This window comes from Nicotiana sylvestris, chromosome 2 (genome assembly GCF_000393655.2).
Source record: "Nicotiana sylvestris chromosome 2, ASM39365v2, whole genome shotgun sequence".
In the NCBI taxonomy this organism is placed as follows: Eukaryota; Viridiplantae; Streptophyta; class Magnoliopsida; order Solanales; family Solanaceae; genus Nicotiana; species Nicotiana sylvestris.
Window position 1 is genome coordinate 56,797,850 of NC_091058.1, and position 3,797 is coordinate 56,801,646.

The 3,797-nt window shown below is 40.2% G+C and overlaps 1 protein-coding gene across 1 annotated transcript; it reads right to left on the reverse strand.

The window, feature by feature from the left end:
• Window positions 1–329: 329 nt before the first annotated feature.
• LOC138884942 (uncharacterized) lies at window positions 330–1,400 on the reverse strand. The gene has a single exon (XM_070165818.1). The coding sequence runs from the start codon at window positions 1,398–1,400 to the stop codon at window positions 330–332; it is 1,071 nt and encodes a 356-aa protein (XP_070021919.1).
• Window positions 1,401–3,797: the final 2,397 nt, after the last annotated feature.

Consider the following 3,797-nt stretch of genomic DNA (forward strand, 5'->3'; position numbering starts at 1 on the left):
GTAGTCAGAATCCCCACTTATCAGGTAAACAACACCGGCATCCAACCACTTGATGATCTCCTTTTTGACAACCTCTTGCATAGCTTCATTGAGTTTCCTTTGATGTTCAATAAATGGTTTGGCACCTTCCTCCAAGTTTATCTTGTGCATGCAAAATGCGGGGCTTAGTCATCGAATATCCGCCAATGTCTATCTAATTGCCTTCTTCCTCTTTTGCAGAACCGCCAATGTAGAATTTACTTACACGTTAGTCAAACAAGAAGAAAGAATAACCGGTAAAGTAGAAGAAGGGCTAAGAAATTCATACCGAAGATATGGAGGCAATGGCTTCATCTCCAAGATGGGAGGCTCTTCAATTGAAGGCTTTGTTGGAGGAGTGGTTCTATTTTCAAGACCCAAGAACAATTTTCGGGGCTCATAAATGTACGACCCCATTCTTGCAAAGATTTCACACATTCCACGTAACCCTCCATTTCTTCATCATCATAATTGGGCAAGACGTCCTCCAATGTATCATCAACATTTATCACAAAACTTGTTTCTTCCACAATCACATCGGTCACCAAGTCTACGAAAGAACACACCTCATTGCTATTGGGTTGCCTCACATACTTACACATATGAAAAATTACTTTTTCATCACTAACCTGGAAAGTAAGTTCTCCGGCTTCAATGTTAACTTGAGCCTTCCCTGTAGCAAGGAAAGGTCTCCCAAGAATAATCAGCACCTCACAATCAAGAATAACAAAATCTGCCGGAAGAATGAATTTATCAACACGAACCAACGCGTCATCAATCACTCTCAATGGTCTCTTCATGGTACGATCGGCCATTTGTAATCTCATAGATGTGGGTCTTGTTTGCCCAATTCCCAAAGTATTGAAAACCGAATAGGGCATCAAATTGATACTTGCCCAAAGATCACAAAGAGATTTATCAAATTCGGCACTTCCAATAGTACAAGGAATTGTGAAAACACCGGGATCTTCCAGTTTAGGAGCCATTGGATGCACAATTACACTCACTTGATGAGTCATCTTAATAGTTTCACAATTTATCGACCTCTTCTTTGTCACCAAATCCTTCATAAACTTTCCATAACCGGGCATTTGCTCCAAAGCTTCAACCAATGACACATTGATAGATAGACTCTTCATCATGTCAATAAACTTTTTGAATTGATTCTCGCCATTTTCCTTGGCAAGCCTTTGAGGATATGGAAGATGAGTCCTAGGCATTGGTGCCTTAGCCTTTTGCACTACCGGTTCCGGTATGTCAACAATGTTCTCCCTAGACGGGTTCACTTCCTCATGAGTCTCCTCTACATTTTCATCAATATAAATCCACACTTCATTATTTGCTTGCACCACATTGTTCGGAATCTCACCTTTTTGTACCATTTGGTCATCATACACAAGTTTCCTTTGACTTTAGGTGGGTGTATACCCACCTTTTACACTCCTTGTAGTAACGGCCATGGAATGTTCCGTGTTGTTCCCACCCTTTTGGTTCACCACCATTTCACTTGGTAATGCCCCCTTAGGACGAGTGTTTAAAGCTTGAGAGTTTTTTACCAATTGAAATTCCAAGTTGCGAATTGATGTGTTGTGTGAGGCTAGTTGAGCATTAGAGTTATCATTCTTATCCATAATTTGTTTGAACATACTCTCAATTGGACCCATCTTATTGTTTGAAGAACATGGACCATGGGAAGGATAAAGAGGCGTGTAGTTCGGTTGTTGATACATTGGGGGCCTTTGAAATCCCGACCCTCGATTGCCTTGATTATTATTCCACCCCCTTGGTTGTTGCCTCCCAAATATCCTTGATTATTTCCACTCTAATTGCCTTGGTTATTTCTACCATTCCAGTTTCCTTTATTGTTGTTACCATTCCACTTACCTTGATTGTTCGAGTTCCAATTACCTTGATTACCTTGAGGTCGCCATTGTTGTTGATTCGGGCCTTAAGAGTTGTTTCTTTGCCCTTGAAAGTTGTTCACATATTGTACTTACTCCTCTTGTTCATTGTAAGATTCATCTTGATCAAACCCACTATCTTCTTGCACATAATATTTCACACGATTTTGCACTTGTGGACCCTTTTGTCTTCTCTTGTTCACCATCATACTATCTCCCTCTATTATATTGACTTGCTTAGGACTTTGCACTTGTTAAAGTTGAGCCTTGGATAATTGATTCATTGTGGTGGTCAACTTGGCAATGGCTTGCCCATGATCATGCAATTCTTTATGTAGGTGAATCATGTTGAATCACCTTAAGGAACATTCACTCTACTTTGCCATGTTGTTGAAGTATCCGCCATCTTATCTAAAATCTCATAAGCTTTTGCATATGGCGTTGTCATGAAATTTCCACCGGCAAGTTGGTTAACCACACATTGATTGGTAGTATTGATCCCCTGATAGAAAGTTTGTTGAATCATAGCCTCTGTCATGCTATTGTTTGGGCACTCTTTCACCATAGTTCGGTACCTCTCCCATATCTCATGCAAAGGCTCATTGGGTTATTGATTGAATGCAAGAATCTCACCTCTAAGAGTGGCCATATGCCCGGGAGAAAAGAACTTGGAAATAAATTTCTCCGTCAATTCATCCCATGTATGGATAGAATGGTTTGGAAATATTTCTAACCAATTCAAGGCTTTCCCTAGTAGATAGAAAGGAAATAGCCTCAATCTTAAAGCATCCTCGGAGACGTTTGTTTGTTTACTCCCCCAACAAGTGTCCACAAACCCCTTCAAGTGTTTGTACGCATTTTGATTCGGGGCCTCGGTGAAGAATTCCCATTGCTCTAGAAATGTGAGCATAATATTCGTGATTAGAAAGTTGCCCGCCCTAATGTGGAGCGAGACTATGGCATTTGCATACCCTTAATTCGGAAACACCCGGTGTGGAGCCGCTCTTGGTGGAGGCGGGGGTGGAACTAGGACGTTCTCTTAAGGCTATTGGCTTCTTTTATTTGCTTGAGGTTCAAGAAGAACCTCTTCAACCTGGTCATCTTCCACGTCCACATCTCCCATAGACATGTTTCTGAGTGGATCATTGTTGTTGAGAGCCATTGTTGCACCTACAGTTATGCAAAAAGGATTAGTAACACGAAAGGAAAAGAAGATAATTCACACACAAAACCAAATATATAGCTAAATCCATTATTAGCTCCTCGACAACGGCGCCAAAAATTAATCATGTCCAAATGCACACCTCTAATGACGTATGAAACAGTCATTTGCAATAATAAAATCCAACAAGGAGTCGGGATCGAATCCACAAGGAGCTGAGATGGGAGTTAGTAGTATATATGTGGAGTAATGTACGTGAAATATCTAGAGTGCTCATCCACAAACAGGGTTTTGTTTTTACTTCTAAAATTAAGCTAAGGATTGCAATTCTAAAGGTATAAAACTAGAGAAGATTGTTTTTGAATGTTTTTCAAAGATATAAAAAGGTCTAGGGCTGTGTCCATGACCTAGGTGTTTGCCTAATGGGATAAAGATTTTTATGCTATTTTCTTGACTAGGGTGTGTTATAGCTCACAACACTACGTTGCCCACTCAATACCTCTCGGTCAGAGAGTGGTTTTGCCCAATTTGGCTTTCTCAAGACCAAATAGATATCTACCAAAATGGTTGATAAGTGCTCAAGTCGGGTTATTACTATCTCTAGATTGAACCCTTTAATTGGATTAATCAATCTCTCAATTGACCCAATTCCTTGTTAGCTAAGTTAACCTAGACTAGGTCTCTCTTTCTCAAGAAGAGACTAAGTCAAATAGGCA